The sequence below is a fragment of the Cucumis sativus genome, chromosome 2 (genome assembly GCF_000004075.3).
Source record: "Cucumis sativus cultivar 9930 chromosome 2, Cucumber_9930_V3, whole genome shotgun sequence".
Classification (NCBI taxonomy): Eukaryota; Viridiplantae; Streptophyta; class Magnoliopsida; order Cucurbitales; family Cucurbitaceae; genus Cucumis; species Cucumis sativus.
The window spans coordinates 9,517,150-9,536,859 of NC_026656.2; the positions used below are offsets into that span (position 1 = coordinate 9,517,150).

The 19,710-nt window shown below is 32.1% G+C and overlaps 1 protein-coding gene across 1 annotated transcript; it reads left to right on the forward strand.

Moving 5' to 3' along the window:
* Positions 1-17,190: 17,190 nt before the first annotated feature.
* On the forward strand, positions 17,191-19,158 carry LOC101221572 (9-cis-epoxycarotenoid dioxygenase NCED6, chloroplastic). Its single transcript, XM_004150297.3, has one exon. The coding sequence runs from the start codon at positions 17,255-17,257 to the stop codon at positions 18,959-18,961; it is 1,707 nt and encodes a 568-aa protein (XP_004150345.1). The 5' UTR covers positions 17,191-17,254; the 3' UTR covers positions 18,962-19,158.
* The last annotated feature ends 552 nt before the right edge of the window (positions 19,159-19,710 follow it).

The window sequence follows — 19,710 nt, forward strand, 5'->3', positions numbered from 1 at the left end:
ACCATTAGAATCTAAATTGTAAAAAAACTTGAACTAAATTGAAACTAATCAAATGAATAAAAGGTTAAGAATCAATTTTAGCTGTTGAGATTAGACAACTTGAAATGTACTCAAATATAAAACCAAAGCCTACATTTTAACCTAAATTTAAATAAATATAATTAAGAAACTAAAATTTATAATCTAATACTAATTAAATAATATTATCTATATGTAAAATTTATCATTATTAAGTATTAGAGAGGGGAATGACTTTTGATCTGGAAATGAAGTCCACACTAACAACTAATTAACTTTAATTACTTGAAAATTAAGTTTTTAATTAAGTGCAATTATGAGGAAAAGGTGGTGTGTGTTCATTAAATTCATCTCAATAATGAAACTGCATGCAGCTGCAATTGAATACTTCTTCATTTTAGTCAATTTTCATAGTCAATGCTCAATAATAATGATGCACATGAAAATTACTGATGGAACAAACACATAAACCCTCTCTCATTATTCATTATCTTAATGACAATTATTCAAACATTACCTATTTTAACTTCTTTTCTTTTCTATATTTCTGTGACAAATGAGGTGTAATTTGACTGGATTAAATTCATATGGTTATAATATATATAGATAGCTTAGGCAATCATTTTGTTTATTAATTTGCATTATTTCATTAATTTGGTAATATATATTAGGTCCAGTAAAATAAATTTTGAACCCATGTCATTTTAGATATAATTTGTAGTTTCAGTTTACGTTCAAAATCTTAATTAAGAATTTTTATGTTTATATGTATATCATAAATATCAAAACTGCTAGGTAGTCTCTAGACTCAAATTCAAGTCTCACATTTTACCTATTTTTATATATATATTTTGGATCCACGGCACCACATTCTAACTATAATTCTTCCTAAATAAATAGAAAAAATAGAATTTGGACTACTGGAATGAATGAGAAGCCACTACTCCTCATTTGAAGTCAATATTTATCTCTATTATACATTGGTTCTTTGGTATAAAAAAGTTTTATACACATTTGAAAAACTTTAATAGAGAAATTTAATTAATTAATTGTGAAAATTTTATGATTTTGATTAATGCAATAGCTTGATATTTTTGGCGTAAAAGAAAGAAAAAAGAAAAGCAAAAATCCCAAGTCTCATTTTGAGAAGTCCAAGATTTCGAAACAGATTTTGGGCCGCACTTCAAGTGGGCCAGTTCAGTAAAGACGAAAGGCATGAAATGGTACAAAAGGCCATCAGTGAAGCTTGTTCCGTTTGAATTTCACGGCCCAATGAATTGACTCTGGAATCAACCTACCGACGGTCAGAAACAACCCGCGATGGTTCAACCAAAATAAAAAGTGATTTATTAATATTAAGGGGAAGAAAAGGGTGAAACATAAGGGGAGTAAGAAGAGACGTGGTGAAAGAAAAAGAAAAAAGAAAAAAGAAAAAAGAAAAAAGAAAAAAGAAGAAGAGATGTAAGATAATATAATTAGGTGAACGATGAGGTAATAAAAGCAGGAAAATCAGAAATGTGATAAGGTTGTTGTTTAGTAGGGGCCGGAGGAGAAAAAAGAAAAAAAGAAAAAAAGAAAAAAAAGAAAGTTTGGGAGTGGGGAGTGTAGGGGTATGGAAGTGCACGTGGGAGAGAGGGTATGGAAAGTGAGAGGTAGGAAGGGAATTGGCGTTATTGGCAGGTGTTGGAAGGGAATAACTGGGAAGCCTCATGACCCCCACCTGACGTTGGTGAAGTCAAAAGACGGGAAGTTAGGGCAGGATTTGGATTTGAAAATAGGGTCAAATGGCTGCCCTAACTTGACCTGCCCCGACCTGCTTACGTGTGTCCTATGTTGGACTCCACGTGGGCAGATAGTGAAGTAAAGGGTCCCACGTGGTTGTTTCCACACCCATTTCTCATTTTGCATGCCACTGTTTCGGGGGTTATTGAGAATTGAGACATCAAAATTCGGCGCTTTATGCTCTGCTTCTCTCATCACTTCTTTTAATGACGTTCGCAACCATATTCTTCTTTTTACTTTTCTTTATATTACAATTTTAACCTTTCAATTTTAATACTATCAATTACATCCTAACTTTCCTAACTATTCCTTTTTCCTTCCTTCCTTCTCAAAATTATGTTTTTTTTTTCTTTTTTTATTTCATGTAATAATAGGTATACATAATTTTAATTTGTTCGGTAGCATTGTACTTAATTTTAGAAAATGAAAGATTTGGCATTATTTGAAAAATAGAAGCAAAATAAAAGGAAAAGTAATATTTAATGAGAAATGAGATGTTTAGGAAATTAGTGTCAGAGGAACTGAGCCTCATTTTCCAAAGCTATGGCATTTCCCTCTTCCATTTTGAATGAGATATGCTACAAACTACAAAAAAGATGAAAAAATAAAATTAAAAAAAAAAACTAAAAAAAACAAAAACTTAATATGCGTTGTTGGTACTTGATCCTCTCTAGCTCTTTTGTTTTTTTTCTTCCCACAGCTTTCTTTTTGACTAAGAACAATGTTGATTCTTTTAACCTCAATTACCAACACTTACAAGTTGGAGGGTTTCTTATTCACTCATTTTAGTTTTTAGATACTTCCCCCTTCTCAACTATGCATACTTACTAACAGAGGAAAATAAAATTTTGATTTGTACTTTTCATCGTTCCAATCAATTCTTTGCATATCTGACCTTTCATGAAAACAAAACTTTGATTTGTCAATCACTTAGTTATGTAAATTCGTAAATTGTTACAAATATAAAAGTATAAGGATCTACTTGTCGCATACTAAAATTTGTAAACTTATCTATACAAAGTTTAAAATATAAATACTAAATCATATCAAACTAACGTTAGGAGACTAAATAAAGTTTATGGATCAATAATGTTTTTTAGCCTAAATGTTTATTTAGTGTTTTAAGTAAAAACTAAACCGTAATTTAGATAGTGTATTTATGTTGTTTTCTTTTTGTAAAAATTTAAGATATTAATTCATGAAATGAACATTCTGATTGCTTTGTTAATTTTGTCGTTATGTAAGATGTTCAAAATATTTGGAGATTGATGCATGTGTATTCCTCGTCCCTGGTCCCATGTTGCCAACGGAGAAAAAAATTTCCCACTCCCTCCCCCATTCCCTGTATATTCGAGGATTTCCCGCGAGCTCCGACCGCACGGGTTAAATGGACATCTCTAGGTGTAAACGACGAAGAAACCTTAGAAGGTCCAATCGAGGAAGTTACATGGGTGGAGGCATATGCAGCTTGAGGTTCTTCTTAAAGATTTGGGAATCTTGGTCAGGGATGAAACAATTTATTTCTAACATGGTTTTCTAGATCTCTTAAGTTTTTTTTTCCCCAGTATCTTGGCATTTAAGCATTGAATTTGATTTGATTGTCTACTACTTCATTAGTTATTTATCATTCTATGTGAGACCCGTACTAGAAAAGACAAAATTTAACCAAGTGTTTGGAAGAAAACGTTATGACTGAAGTTTGCGATAAGAAGTAGGCGTTTGAAAACTCCTTACGAGATAAAAGAAGGTGAGGAAGCTTTTATCGTGGACTAAGTTTTCACAAACTAAAGGTTAGGTGAGAAGGAGTAAGGAAACTTCTGAAAAATTTCCTAAGTTTACTTAATGGGCCACGTGTAGAAAGTCTAAGTTAAGCATAATTAAATTAAACCTTAAGTTTTCACGTATACCATTAAGAGTAAGAGCTGATAACTGACAAGAGTTTAAAGGTGATTAAGCTGATTTATGATTAGTATAAATAGAGGTCTTCAACCAAATTTATGAGTATTGTTACTCTGAAATTCCGAAGAGAAAATTAAACTATTAGGGTATTGCTGAAGTAGGCTATGCGATAAGAAGAAGAGAAGCAACTAAAGTTTAAGTAACCAAGTGTTGTGAGTGTTTTCTTCAAAAGTATTTCATATGTTTGGAAGGTTTTCATTGAAGTCTTTTATTGATTTGAAATGATGATTTTAATATGAATGTTTCTAAAGAGATTTATATGAAAAGCTTATGCTATGTTTCTAAACATGTTTTATATGATATAAATGATTACAAAATAGTGTTCAAATTAATATTAATGAGCCGACTATTGTGTGCACATAAGGAGTCAAAGCAATCATGTAGAAAAGGATTGCATGGTGAAGTGAAGCTGGCAAATGTAGTAAACTGTTGTATTGTATTTAGTGATCTGAGTAACAAGGAATGAATAAGAATATTTTCGGATGCTATTGACGAAAATGACATAATAATAATCTAAACACGGGATTACGAGTCTTGGCGTTGGGAATCATTCATGTTCTTGGCGAAAGGATTGTGTGAGACTAATGTGTATTAGGATGTTATGTACAATGTTGAACTACGCGAATTGATATATTTATGTGATTTAATATATTTTATGAAATGATGTTTATGAAGGTGTTTCGTAAAATGGTCTTCTTAAGACCTCACTAAGTCTTTTAACTTATGTTTTAAAGTTTTCATTTTCAGGCTTTAGGCGTTAAAGGAAAATGAGAAAAGAGTGAGAAGCTTGCCTAACGAGAAGAGGCTACCAAGGTATTTAGTTTAAGTTTAAGTGTTGTTTATGTATTTTTGCTAAGTGTTGTACCCATTTGACTTAAGTAATAAAAGTTTAAGTTTTAGATTACTTCTCTTGTGTTAAGTGCTTGTTGCCTAAAGTACATTTTCTAAACTAAGTTAAAGAAGCTAGGCGATTAAGCAAAGCTTAAAATCCTTAAGCCGAGTATTTCTAGCATTTAATGCGTCATGGATACTCAAAGTCATACTGCGTCCCACGTAGTGAGTAAGTACGTGTGCAAGGTAGGGCGTGACATTCTCTGATTTCCTTTGGATGCTTGTCTTCTTATACATTGTTTTGTTCAATGAAATACTTTTTTATGCAGAGATGCAGACTTAATGTCAAGTTATAGCTCCATTTGTAAATTAAATGTATTTTCTTCATTAAGTGATGTGAGTGTTCTCTCAGATGGTAGATAGATTGGACGATGGAGCCATAGAAGTAGCACTTGGTCCACTTGATTATAAAGGACTCTAAAAGGTATGGTGCTTCTACACCACATCTTTCATAAAATTGAATGTTATAGTTAATTATGAACTTTAAAGTTTCGGACGACTGTGATTTTGATTTTAAACTATTTTTCAGATTGCTTATAGGAGCAAAATTATGAGACCGTGCTTTAATATTTATGGTTAGAAATTTTATAGTCAGTGATAGTGAAGTATATACCCTTTTTTAACGTGATTTTGCATTTATATCACCGACTTTTCTTTAAGTTTCAACTAAATTGTTAAGGAAAGAAACAAGATGCTCATTCATATTCTGTAAATTGTTAAGCTTTCCTAAGTCTCAACTAAATTGTCTATTCATTTTCTGTACACTACTTTGAGTTTTAACCACACACATATATTCAATTTGTAGTATGAAAGCAATGCACCTTTTGTGAGGTGGTCATATGGTAGTTTGCAACTGTTAGTTGGTAATGAAGTGCACTATGCAAAGGATGATCAAGCACACTTGTTTCTCCAGCATGGGAGGGTGATGTCTCAAGACTAATTAAAGTTTAAATTTAGATATGGTGCTATTACTTTTTTTTTTTTTTGTTGGAGTGCTTGATGTGATCAAGGCTCTGTATCTGCTCATACCAATTTTTGGATTTGAGATCGAGCATTGTCCTCAAGTATATAGAATATTGCTGAAATTTGTATCTTTTTTATGCTTAAGTATAACAGTTTACTTTGGTAGTTTATGTTTGAACTGCTTTGTACTTTCACATATTTGAGCATAATTGGAGGAGCTAATATTCTTTGTACTTTGTAGAGATGTTTTGATCATTTTTATATTTGGAGCATAGTATTTTTTATATTTACCTTTTTGGACTTGGGATGTGGATATGAATTGTGATAATCCATTCTTATTGTGCTTCCACAATTAAAAAAAAGGAAAAAAAAAGGCAATTCATCCTTGTTGCAAAAAATGACTAAGAAAATCTTCTTGCATTGTTTAGGCATGCAACTCAGCTTGTTTTCCCTTTCTAAGGTGGCTCCACATTTTCCAAGGAACAAATAACATGTCTCTTTTTCTTTTCTATTGGTGGAAATATACCTAATGAGAGAACAAATCATCTGTTTTGTACGTGTAGGGAATTTTGCAATCTCAAGGTAGGCTTATGAGGAACATGAGGTTCATTTCGTCATCCCTGGCATCAAATTCTCACTGCTTATTAACTGCTTTGGTTGATTCACGACATAAAAAGGTGTATAAGGTTAAAAAGTGCATAACAGACATTTGGTTTTGCAAATTTGATAGTAATAAGTGCCTCATGATTTCTCTAGGTGTCCCCAAAGGAAATAATATCTTAAGTTAGAGGTAAAAAGATATCTTTCCTCTAATCTTGGATTTTAAGTTTTCATTTAATTGATTGATATATTTAACTTTGGCAAATTCCTCAATGCCCACAATTTAATTTTGTGTAGGAATATCTAAAGAAACACGTAAAGTTCTCAAGAAGTACTTGCCCACTGATTTGTTATATACTAAGAAATTTTCTTTGATGAGTGGTTGCCTTTTTATTTATCACATGTTTGATGAGTTTAAACGTTGTTCCTCTTTTGCTATTGTCAAATTCATAGTAGCTACTATTTACAAGTCTAACTACAAATTCAATTATCTAGTCTACTATTATCTTTTCTTTTGTAAATCTCTTTTCTTTTCTTTTGCCAAGTATCCAAAGGTTGATATGGTCGTCATAATTCAGGTCACGAACATTGTCAACAATACAAGAAAAAGGGATATCTCCCGACGCACAAAATCGTCGGAGATAAACGAAAAAGCATCGGGAAAGGATCTCTCGGTGCATTAACGCTCATTGGGATCAGAGTCAGACAAAATGTGTCGGGAGTGGATCTCCCAACGCACAAGATTACAGTGTCGGGAGATGTGTGTAGGATATCCTGACGCTTAATCTTGTGCGTCGAGAGATCCCATATATATATATATTTTAAAAAATACTTTCCATTTAATAATTGATGATATTATGTATCCAGGAACAACCTTACCCAAAAAAAGGAAAAAATTAGGAATTATTATAACTTTCAAAAAATTCATTCTAAGTTTAAAATTGTAAAAAACTGAACTAGCCGTACCATTTTTACCTTGTAAGCTGAAGACAAAGCATGAACCAAAATGCAGATTCATCATAAAATCATAAAATAAAGAACAACCAATACAAAGTTAACAAAAAACAAACAAACAAATAAATTTATACCACCTTGGTTTGCCGTCACATGTTGTTTGCCTTTCCACGATTGGTGTCCTCTATCTCTTCTTCTCATATCCGTGAAGAAAGAGAGATCAAAAGAGAAAAAAACAAGGATAAAAAGGGGAAGGAGAAGGAAGAAGAGAAAAAAAAGAAGAAGAAAAGAAAAGAGAAGGAGAAAGGAGAAGGAATAAGAGAAGAAAAAGAAAAGAAAAAGAAAAGAGAAGGGAGGCCAACATGAGCTTAGCTCAATTGACAATGGTAAGTACTTGTGGGACATGAAGTCCCAAGTTCAAATCTCCACTTCTGTATTTATTACAATAATTTTTTTGTAAACTTTTTCGACGAAACTAGCTTTTTATTCCGATGTCCGTATTGTGTGTCAAAAAATACATATTTTCTTGTAGTGCGATATGGGCGCATACATCTCCCTTATTGAATACAACAATATCAAGGGTACGATTCTTTTATCCGAGCTCTATTTTGATTGTAGTTGACCAAATCTTTAATTAACTCTTAAACTTTTTGGAACTGTATCTTAGATTCTTGCATTGTACAGCTGAATGAGAAATTTTGTTTGTCTTTATTTTTTTCCCCTTAAAGTTAGTGTTGTTTTTATTGATGTAGTAGTCGTTTGGAGATGGTTTTAGAGTAAAAGATAGCTTCGATAAATGTTTATATATTTGGATTCTCGTGTGTTTGTATTTATGATAAGTGAATTTTGTATTTATGACATTATATGTGATTTTTGTACTTTGCAAACCTTTTACAAAGGTCTCCAAAGTGGTTGTTTATCATTTGGCACTTGTGGAAAATGAGGTATTTTACTGTCTCATCGATCTAATGTTTTTCATTTTGGATTTCCAACTTTTACATCTGAAGCTTGTTTCTTCAAATTGGAGGTAATAACAATATCCTTTTTATAACTGCTTCAAAATGAAGATGCAACACAAAATTTATTTTGTTTAGATGTGGGGTTGGCCACGAGTTATATAATGTTAGGAATAAGCTTTGCTAGCATGATAAGAAATGATGTTTACCTACAGCTGTTGATTGAGGAATTTAAAAAGTTATGAACTTTTGGTGTGCTTACTTATGATTCACTTACCAATAAGTTCTTTCATTCGTATGCAGCCTTGTTGTGGACAATTAATGACTTTCCGATGTATGGTGACTTATCTGGTTGGAGTACAAAAGACTATTAGGCATATTCCATATGCATGAGAGACAAATTGTCATTTAGGATGAGAGAAAAAATATCTTTTCTAGAACATCGACATTATCTTCCAAAAAACCACGTTTGACAGAAGTGAGCTACATGATGGAAAGGCATAGCGTAGGCCTCCTCTAGTGGTAATAAACGAACATGATATTTTAGAACAACTAGATTTGTTGCATTTTGCAATTATGAGTAATAATCTCTCACTGAAAGATAAGAAAAGAAAGCGAATTCTCAATTGGACTAAGAGAAGTATCTTTTTCGAACTTGCTTATTGATCCATACTACTATTATGTCATAAATTGGATGTAATGCATATTGAAAAAAATGTTTGTGGCAACTTGGTTGGTGCAGTGTTGAATATTGAAGGAAAAATGAAAGATACCACGAATGCTCGATTTGATCTATGAGAATTGAAAATAAGAATGATTTTACACCAAATAGAAGTCGATAACAGACTTGTGAAGCCACATGCAACGTACACATTGACTAATAGCCAGCAAGTTGCATTTTTCAAGTTTTTAAAATTAGTTAAGTTTTCCGATGAAATCGTTTTTAATATTTCACGATGTGTGAATGATAAAAGACGTAAAAATATCAGGTCTTAAAACACACAACTTATTCATTTTGCTACATCAACTTCTCCCTACTGTTATTGAATTATGTGAATTTTTTGTGACTTGTGCGCAACATCAATCCCGAATATGTGATTTGGATTAATTGCAATCAGATATCATAATCATACTTTGTAAATTAGAAAGAATGTTCCTACCTGCCTTCTTCGACATAATGATACACCTTGTTGTTCACCTATCATATGAAATCATAGTGCTGGTCCGATTAGTTACGGTTGGATATATCTCATTAAAAGAAGTCTATGCACATTAAAAGAATTTGTTCGAAATAAAGCACGTTCTAAAGGGTCTATTGTAGAAACATAAGTGAAGAATGAATCAAAAACTTTTTGTTCAAGATATCTAAGTGTGATTGAAACTTGATTCACTAAAGATGAACGAAACGATGATAGTATTTCTTATGATGAGGTAATTGCTGAGTTTGTAGTGTTCGTGCAGAAAGTACAACCATTAAGAGTGTAGTTTACGAACTCTATCGCATAAAGAGAAATGACTCGCACATTGGTAATCCACAACAATGTAGATGAAAAGGCAGGCTACTGCAAGTACACCTTTTCAACTTTATACTTCATTAGCTGTTTTAATTCTTTGTTATTGTTGTTACACAAATTCAAAATTATCTACTTTAGAAAACACTTGAGGTTGATACATCGTCAAGCTCAAAGCACTTCTGACTTATATATAAGACATCAATGAGCGTTTTTTGATTGGTTAAGAGCTTAGGTATATATTGTACATGAATTTGAGAATTAATATATCTTATTTGAGAATTTATATATATTCATTTACATCAATTTCAGGTTCTAGAAATGCGTGAGAGAGAAAACCTTTCTCATGATTTCTTCTTACTTGGGATGAGACCTTCATATGAGATTCACTCTTACAATGGATGCATTTTGGTGGGGTATGATTTCACACTATAGAGCGTGATTTCTGATGCACTACACAAAATAGTGGAGTCACGGTAGTCGGTGAAAACACTGATAGTGGAAGTCAACAACAATTTCTACGGTGTTTTAAATAAAGTGTTGGACGTTCAATATCTGTTGGATTGATGTGTTTGACTTTTCAAGTGTAGAAGATTTGACACAGAAAATAATAAAAGTCATAGGACACGTGGAATTAGGCTACAAATCAATCAACACGTCGCATTTTTAGTTCACTATGGAATCAGTCACTCTCGCGATCCAGGCACATCAAGTCTTTTACCTTGAGGACCCAAAAAATGGTATCAATTGAAAGTTTTTTCAAGTTGTCCAAAATAAATATCTATAGGATGTGCTGAAAGTGGAATATGTTGAGTATGAATAATTGAATGTATTGAAAATTGTTGTCGAACATCATGTGGATGAGCACATTGAGGATGCCACTTTGTGCAAACCTGACATTGATTCTATAATGGAGGAAAGACCAATTGTGTGTCATGTCGTTGACGACTTCATAAACGATGATGATGAACAATTATCACCTCAAAGCGGATTAAGCGATGATGATTAATGACGATCACATACCCACATATTTCATTTTTTTAAAATTTAGTTTGAAATATTCTCATTTGTTTAACTAATTTTGGTTTTTATGTCCACATGTAGTATGTCATCATTCCCTAGTGGTTTCCACAAGACAGATGATCTATTTCTGAAGTTCAACGATGTTCTAAATACGAATAACGCGGATTGTCCATGATGGGCGACACTTCAGGTTAGTCCCATTACTTTGATAACAATTGCAAACATGGAGTTGTGTTTCTGATAGTGTTTTGTTTTCTTAGATGACTCTCAGTCCACTGCCACTCTTAGGAGACCTCAACACTCCCTAAACATGGAGTTAGAGAGATATGTCCATAAGAATAGGAAGATTTCAATCACAATTGCCCCAGAAGCGAAGAAGTCAATCTCTCCATATGTTGTTCAGTCCAGCAACACCATTGGTGTATGTGTAAGAGATACATTTCCAGTTCGCTACCTTAAATAGGCTGATATTCTGGTAAAGTACATCGAGGTTGTCAAGGGCACTCTATAGGTAAGTTTAGTAATTACTTTGCATTTATATTAAACGTACATATGTATAAACCTAATCCGTATGTTCTTTACTTTGTAGCGCTATTTCGTGCTTGATTTCACAAATCAAACACTTAATAGATATATTGAGCATCAAATGCTCAAATCTTTCAAAGAGTTCATGGGAGACTGTCATAGGCATTTTAAAAAGTACAAAGACCTTGAACAAGCACATGCTAACCCACCATACAGATTGGTGAATTGTTTTTGGAAGATTAGCACTTCCTATGCGACCACTACTTAAGTCGACAATTTCAGATGATTTACATATTGTAATGTTACTTCGCATTACTTCATTTTTGTTGTTTTCATGTATCATTTTTGTTGTTTGCATGCAGGAGTAATCAAGGACCAACAAGGCTGCTAGACATAAACAACCTTATATAATCATAGTAATGGGTCTAAGTCGTTCCTACAACAACAATATGAGTTCACTAAAGAACGAGGTCAGCTAGTGGGACGTGTGGAGCTGTTTGAAGAAACATGTCAATAGGAGTGGTCAACTTGTTTCACAGGTGGTCGCGGATGCACATGTAAGTTTATGGTTTATTGTCTTTTATTTTCTACTTTAATTTGTGAGTTCACAACTTAACACTTTGTGTGCAGAATCAATTGCTGGAACTCTAGCCCACACCCACCTTAGAAGGCACTCAACTACTGAGTGGGTACTCGACCAGGCTACTCAAGAGATCTTGGTTGAGTGGTAGTAGTTCTTCGACTTCATATTCGAAAGAAATGCACTATAGAGATGTTATCAAACTTATAAGAGCTACCCTTGAGTGCTCGCAATCCAAGATTGAAGAACAAATAAATGAGCTTGTAGAAGCTAAATGATTGATTGAAGAACAACGAAGAACGTCGAAGATGCATGCCTGACAAATGGAAGAAATGAAGAAGGTGATTGAGGAAATGACTCGGGCACACAGAGGACCTTGAACTTGCAGTATATATTTTTGAACTTTTAAGTTGTTTAATTTGTTATTGGTGATAGATAAATTTACTTTCATGTCATTGTAGGTGTGTACTTGTTCGAAGATGGTGTCTGGGGTGATGAAAGATGATGTATTTTTTTCTTTTTTATGTAATTGCTTCAAAAAATATGTAATTGTTCGAATAGTTGGATTTATTTTCTAATTATATAAATGACAATTTGACATTTTAATGATTATGTTAACTTTGTGTTTGAGAACCTTATTGAATTTAAATCGAATCATACTAAAAAAAGTACCTTACGATAAAAAAAAAAATTGAACATAATATTTGGAAAAAATAGTTAAAATTATCTCTCAACGCATAAAGGCGTCGAGAATGAGAACCCTTCCCCTGACGTTGTAAGCATATCGTCGAGGAAGTCGTTTCAAATGCCGCAGCGGGCATTCCTTCCCCTGACACTAACATGGACACGTCAAGAGTTACCTTTCACTAACGTGCTCCATTCGTTGAGAATAAGGAATTCTCGACACGTTTTTTGCGTGCGTCGGAGATTCCTTCCCTAACGCATTACTCTCAATTTTCTTTTTGACGGCTCTATATACATTGAGAGATCCTTTCCCGCCACCCTTTGGTATATATGCCAACATTTTGCAGCGTTGGAAGAGGCCCTATTTTTTGTAGTGTCTGTTTAAATACTGTAATATATAACTAGCTTATTTTCGATTAAAATCTAAAGTGAAAATTTATATTTATTCTAATTCTTCAGTAGATCATTCCATATTTAAAAGGAGTTTTTTTTCAAAAATATAATAAACCGATAAAATATTTACACTCTATAGCATAATATCGTAAACAGAAAAAAAAAAACCCACTGACCCATGATAGAAAATACAAAAATAATGCCTCAGTCAACACGACATCCACTTATGGGCATAATATATTTGACATGTCCAAGATCGTTTAGATTTGACTGTAGGATCATTTAGATTCAGACGTTTAGATTTAGCTACCTAAATCTAAAAGGTTTTTTTTTTTTAAAAAAATTCTTTGGTACATGATTGTTTAGATTTTTTTTCAAGATTCTTTGGTACATGATCGTTTAGATTTTTTTTTCAAGATTCTTTGTACACAATTGTTTAGATTAATCGGCTAAATGATCGTTTAGATTTGATTGCCCAAATCTAAATGGTTTTTTTTTTTTTCAAAATTCTCAAATCTAAACGATTTTTTTTTAAGATTCCCAAATATAAACGTATTTTTTAAGATTGTCAAATCCAAACAATTTTTTTTTTCAAGATTCTTTGGTACAAAAAATTGTGTACTAGAAAATCTAACGATTTTTTTCAAGGTCTTTTATATTTGGTACATAATCTTGAATCAAATAATATTTTAAAAAAAATACAATATTTACGAATTGATTGAAAACAAATATCATGATTTCAAAACAATATTAAAGAAAAATTGTTGAAGAAAAAGAAAACAAAGAAAATAGAAATAAAAAGAAAAATGGTAAAAGAAAAAGAGAAGAAAGAATATTGAAAGGAAAGACAAAGTTGAAATTAAAAAAAAAATGGTCGGCTTCATGAATTTTTTGATTTTGTTACAAGGTCCGTAAATATTTTATTGTTTTATTATATTTATGAAAAATTTCCTATTTAAAATAAAATTCACAAATTAATATCTTTCTCTCTCACAACTTTTTTTTTTACAAGTCGGATAATGTATAAATATTAATTTACTCAAACAAATACTATCAATCATATAATTGTCTACTTGTTTTGTCTTTTAAAACAAGTTCAAGTATGAAAATTAATATTAATGTCATTTCTTTTTAGAAAAATTTCAAAAAAAAAAAGGAAAAAGAAAAGAAAAAAAAAATTGTTTTTTAAAAAATGTAAATTAATATAAAGGGAGTTTATAAAAATTGTTAAGAGAATTTTTAAAAAACATAACGAAGGGTGTAAAATATTTACATTGTATAAAATAATTTTGGAAACGAAAAGAGCTCGCAAGCCTACAATGAAAAATAGCAAAAAAATGTTCCGTGATTAATTGACAGCCAATGCACTAATATATTTGGTAAACGATTGTTGATATTTGATTATTTTTTGCTACATGATCGTTTAGATTTGATTGTTTAAATTTGAGTAACCAAATGACCTAAACAATTTTTTTTTTCAAATTTTTTTGGTGCATGATCGTTTAAATTTGGTTATTCTTTGGTTTGGTTGTGTAACTTTGGGTAGTCAAATGTAAACGATTTTTTAAAGTTTTTTTGAGATTCTTGATCGTTTAGATTTGGACATGATCCTACCAAATATAAACAATTTTTTCAAGATTATTTGTACACGATTATTTACATTTGGCTATTTTTGGTACACGACCATTTTGATTTGACTACCCAATATCTCAATGATTTTTTTTTTCACGATCTCTTATATTTGACACACAATTTTGAACAACCAAATAACAGTTTGAAAAAAAAAAGTTATATTTGGTACATGACCATGAACCAAATAATAGTTTGAAAAAAAATTAAGTAGAGAAAAAAAACGATGAAAAGAAAAAGAAAAAGTGCAGAAGAAACTTGGAATATTTTAAATAATAGTCATCTTTTTGAGCTTTTTCATTTTGTTATAATGAGTGTAAATATTTTGGTATTTTATTATATTTATAAAATCAACTAATTATTAAAATGACTACTTTATATAAAATATAATTATATTGAACTAATATATAAATTATGTTAGAATAGAAGAGTAGTTGGAAAAATATCACTTTTTAAAAAAGTTACTTAAAAAAAATTATTCTTCTAGTTTTATTTTTGTATGGTAAAAAATGAAAACTTATGAAATAGATGTAATTATTATGTTTTATTTAAAGCTATTAGTGTATAACGTTTGGGTGGTAGACTAATGCTAGGCGCTACCACACATATGTTATACAATCCATATTATATAAATTTCTATTAATTTACTTTAGAGATAAATTTTATTTATTTATTTATTTTGTTTTATGTTTTATTTATTTATTTATTTTTAACACATTGCCTTCTAATTCTCTCTCCCCAATCTAATCATTTATTTTAGCTTTTTAAAAGTTAAATCTATTTTTCTCTGTTTGCTTACTCTTTTAAGCACATGTTTAGCCAAATTTTAAAAATAAAAATAAATTTCTATCAAATACTTTTTTTAGTTTCTATATTTTAATTTATTTTTAAAAATATTACTAAAAATCTATAACAAATAAACAAAATTTAGAGATGGATGAATGGTTTGTACTCTACAACCAATTAAATATAGTTACTAAAATTACAGCAACTTCTTTTCCTCTTTATTTAATTCTAAAGTGTTTCATAATTTTTTTTCAACTATTATTTATTTATTTTATTCTATTAGTGTATATTTTTTTCAACTAATTTAGTTCTTAAATATATAACAAAAACCTAATAATCTTATTAAGTTAAAGTAGCTAATGCCAATATATATTGAAATGTAGAATTATGTATCTGTGTAAGAACTCACTAAAACTTATTTGAAGTGAAGAATGAATAACTATGTTATATATCCATGTATTTAACTTGAAAATTCTTATTTACGTATAAATTAAATACGTTTTTCTTTATTCAATTACAAATAAATAGTTTAAGAAATAAAATTTTAAATTCAAGATGTTAAAAAATATTGATGAAAAATCTAACACTACTTAATAAATATTCCATAACATAAGTATAAGTAACCCCTTCATTGATCACATTGATGGCTTTTTAGATCTCAAAATAAAAGTCCATATGAAGTCTTCAAGAATTTCCATCATCCCATGATCGCACCCCCAACAACATTATCAAAACAAATAATAACAACAAATAAATCAACACTTTTATGACTGAAAATAAAACAATAGTTATAGAGAAAAAATATATAACATTTGTAGACGTAAAATGGTCCAATAAATTCAGTATTGGTCAATCAATTTTATTTATTTGAAAAAGTACTAATCGATCGATCAACTATTTTTAGTAAAATGATAAAATCGATATCAACGTGTATGATATCTCTATAAACAAACTTACTCATGTCGACTCAATTTAATTTCAATCAATATTGAGTCAATTTTCAACTTTCTATCGTGCACCTGAGAAACGACAAATAGATCATTCTACACCAAAAGAAGAAGACAAACTTTGTCACATTATATTTGATCACACGTTGGCAATTTTATTCTTAGACATGGAGTTCTAATGTGGTAACTATGTTTGTGATAAGTTAATGGGATTCATTTTCTAGGGATTACTAATGGAGTTTCTATTCAATTTCTAATCCCATTATACACATGTCCAAATTATATATTTTCGACCGAAGTTATTCTACTAATTTTTCAACCTCAAAATATATATGCCACTTTTGTATATAACCTTTAAATTTCTTGTGCCATAAAAAATTATCACAAAGTTCACTAATACAATTAAAGTGAAGATGGCAAATACTGGTGAAGATAATTTTAGAATATGAAAAAAAAAGTAGTAAAAAGACTTTCATTTTATCTTTCAACTCTTTGATCACAATTTATCTCATGAAATATTTTAGAATATACTTGTTTTTGTTGTGTATTATTAAAGTGGAATGAAAAAAGATAATGGTGGTAGAACTCAAGTTTAAAATATGAGCGTGGATGATGGTTTCGACCTAAATTCTTGAAAAAATAATAAAAATTGAAATAATATTTTTTAAAAAATAATTTTCTATTATTATATTAGTGATTTTTGAATATTTATGTATTTATAGATATTTATAGGATGCAATGGAAATATTTTGTATAGGTAAGTCGATATTAAATACATAAAACCTAAAAATATTAAAGAGAAATTAATAGTGTGGATACAACTCAAAATGGGAGGAGTGGCAAGTAGTGGTAAAAATATGGATTATTGCTTTATGTGCCCCAATTATGATCCCCATCTTCATCTCCCACGTGTCAATTCCTCCACGTGCCTCCTTCAAATATCCCCCCCCCATCCTAAAACTCCATTTTCATTTCTTATATAAATTCCAAATTCCATATCTTTCAACTCACCTTTTTCCCTCTTCTTCTTCATACAATTTTACAATTATAGTCATGCAAATCAGTTTACAATCGCCACCCCCGCCGCTGACACTTTGCCGGAGCTCCTCCACCATCGAAACCCCTCCAATTAGGAAGCTCAAAGTAATCACTCCGCCACGCCCACCACTGTCCCTCCCAAAAAAGGTGTCGCCGCCCCAGCGTCGGCTTAACCCATTACAGAAATTTGCGGCATCGCTACTGGACGCCGTCGAGTCCTCACTGTTCGTTGATAAATTGCCGAAAACGATTGACCCGGCGGTTCAAATTTCGGGTAATTTCTCTCCGGTTCCCGAATGCTCAGTCCGCCACGACCTTGAAATCATCGGAAATTTACCTGCATGCTTACGTGGCATTTATTTACGAAACGGCGCTAATCCCATGCATGCACCCACTGGTGGGCACCACTTGTTTGACGGTGACGGAATGATCCACGCCGTTACATTTCACAGTGGTAACAAAGCTAGCTACAGCTGTCGGTTCACTCGTACAAACCGGCTCCAGCAGGAAGCCGCTTTAGGCCGACTTGTTTTCCCTAAGCCGATCGGCGAGCTTCATGGTCACCAAGGACTGGCTCGCCTTGCAATCTTTTTGGCTCGAGCCGGGATCGGGTTAATCGACGGCTCGAAAGGGACAGGTGTTGCCAACGCCGGTCTGGTTTATTTCAATGGTCGATTGTTAGCTTTATCTGAAGATGATCTTCCGTATCACGTACAAATCAAGGACGACGGAGATCTTGAAACGATCGGACGGTTCAACTTCAACGGACAGATTAACTGTCCCATGATTGCTCATCCTAAAGTGGACCCTATTTCGGGAGATCTTCACGGGTTGAGTTACAACATGATTAAAAAACCTTATTTGAAATACTTAAGGTTCGACCGGTTCGGGAAGAAATCTCGTGACGTGGACATCACCCTTCGTGAACCCACGATGATACACGATTTCGCAATAACGGAAAACCACGTCGTGATACCGGACCACCAAGTGGTTTTCAAGCTATTAGAAATGGTTCGGGGTGGATCACCCGTGGTGTTCGACCCGAAGAAAACTTCTCGGTTCGGTATATTACCGAAATCCGGAGTTGACGAGAAAGGAATTGTTTGGATTGAGGTGCCGAATTGCTTTTGCTTCCACTTGTGGAATGCATGGGAGGAAACAGGTGGTAATGACGAGAAAAGTATCGTTGTGGTCGGGTCGTGTATGAACCCGCCTGATTCCATTTTCAACGACCGGGACCAACCATTAAGAATCGAGCTGACGGAAATCCGGATGGATGTGAAGAGCCGGAAAGTGACCCGGCGGGTGTTCGGTTCAGGGATGAATTTGGAAGCGGGTCAAATGAACCGAGGGTTGGTTGGGCGGAAAACTCGGTTCGTTTATATGGCCATAGCGGACCCTTGGCCCAAATGTTCCGGCATTGCGAAGGTGGATTTGGAAACTGGGAAGGTGAAGAAGTTTCTATACGGTGAGGGCCGATATGGCGGGGAGCCGTTTTACGTGCCGGAAAATGGGAATTGGGGGGGAGATAATGAGAAGGAGGACGGAGGGTATATTGTAGGGTTTGTGAGGGATGAGAAGCGGGAGAGGTCGGAAGTGGTGGTGGTGAAGGCGGCGGAGATGGAGGAAGTGGCGGCAGTGAGGTTGCCAGTGAGGGTTCCGTACGGATTTCACGGCACATTTGTTAGTGAAGAAGAGTTGAATGGGCAAGCTCGTAATTAAAAATTATTTTGGGGCTTTATGTGGTTGTTTTTTGTGTAAATTAATGGCTTTGTAGATTATTTTGATTTTATTTATTTTCTATGGTGGTGGTTAGGTTTGTGATAATTAGTGGTTTTTAAAGATGTAATTAATGTAGATATAACTTATGTAATATCTAATTAAGGAATAAAATTGAGCAAACATATATTTGACGTATACAAACAAATTGGAAGCAAAATCTCTCTTTATTCACTTATAAAATATATGTTACATTTTGGTCCACCTACATTCCTTCAATAAATTAATATTCTTTTTTTACCAGAATTTTATGATATTTTCCTGACTATTAAATACAATATCTTTTTTTTATTTCTTATTTTTTTTAAGGATTAGTTTAGGCTATTAATGTTGGTGTTTTCTTCTAAATTTTTTCATAGCTTTTCAAAACTTGTGTTACTTACAATTTGTGTTACTTACAATTTGTGCCTAATATGTTTGATACTACTTCACATGTTTAATTGACAATTCTTTTGATATCATTTTTGTTAGAAGGAGAAGGTTTGATCCTACAACTAAATTTATGTTAATAAGTCAATACTTCCACATTTTTACACACCATGAATGAATAATTTGGTTGTATTGTATAAAAGATGGATAAAACATTACAAGCAAATAATATTTTTAAAATTTTTATCATGGATATCGATGTTAAAGTTTAATAATCTTTCGTCATGGATATCAACATTAAAGTTTAATAATATTGCAAAAGA

What these genes read in the sequence shown, in the direction of transcription:
- LOC101221572 (XM_004150297.3), top strand. Translation starts at nt 17,255, where the DNA reads ATGCAAATCAGTTTACAATCGCCACCCCCGCCGCTGACACTTTGCCGG.